Source organism: Centruroides sculpturatus, unplaced genomic scaffold (genome assembly GCF_000671375.1).
Source record: "Centruroides sculpturatus isolate CEXI.00-Female unplaced genomic scaffold, Cexi_2.0 scaffold5777, whole genome shotgun sequence".
NCBI classification, from domain to species: Eukaryota; Metazoa; Arthropoda; class Arachnida; order Scorpiones; family Buthidae; genus Centruroides; species Centruroides sculpturatus.
Window position 1 is genome coordinate 3,382 of NW_019389941.1, and position 550 is coordinate 3,931.

At 39.5% G+C, this 550-nt stretch overlaps 1 protein-coding gene across 1 annotated transcript; it reads right to left on the reverse strand.

Moving 5' to 3' along the window:
• Positions 1-55: 55 nt before the first annotated feature.
• LOC111617385 (probable G-protein coupled receptor Mth-like 1) lies at positions 56-544 on the reverse strand (the record flags this gene model as incomplete). Its single annotated transcript, XM_023358683.1, has 3 exons — positions 455-544; positions 311-380; positions 56-249 (listed from the first exon to the last, which is right to left on the reverse strand). Coding segments are annotated over exons 1-3 (292 nt in total), but the record flags the coding sequence as incomplete, so codon positions are not given.
• Positions 545-550: the final 6 nt, after the last annotated feature.

Genomic DNA, 550 nt, shown 5'->3' on the forward strand with positions numbered 1-550 from the left:
CATTTATTTCTACCGTAATTACGTTTAGCGTAACGACGAATGAGAATGCGCTTACCTAAAAGGGTTAAAATGCAAACTGCCGCCCTTACCCGTACCAAAACCAGTTTCTTGTCATCCGTCTTCAGCTTCGGCTTTTTCGCCCAGGCGACGGAATAAAAGACCAAACAAAATACCACCAAGTTGACCAGCATAACTATTCCCACCGGCAAGAGGAATCCGTAATAGAATGCTCCTATTTGAAGCCAACAACTAGGAAAAACAAAATTTAATTAATTTCAATTCGAGTCTCTCCTGATAAATTACCACTTACTATTTTTTTCCTCCGTGGTACAATTTATAATCGACGGACATTATTACAGCCACAATGAGTAAAGGAGTTCCTAGGAGAATATGTATAGCTGTAAGAGGCGCCAATACGCATTTTAATTAAAAAAATAATTAGTTGAAGACTCACCCCAGGCAAAAACGGATGCTTTGAGCATAAATTTGGGGATGTAAGTATCCAGCACCTTGACTAGTTTCAGATATTGCTGCAAGGCCTCTATCAACA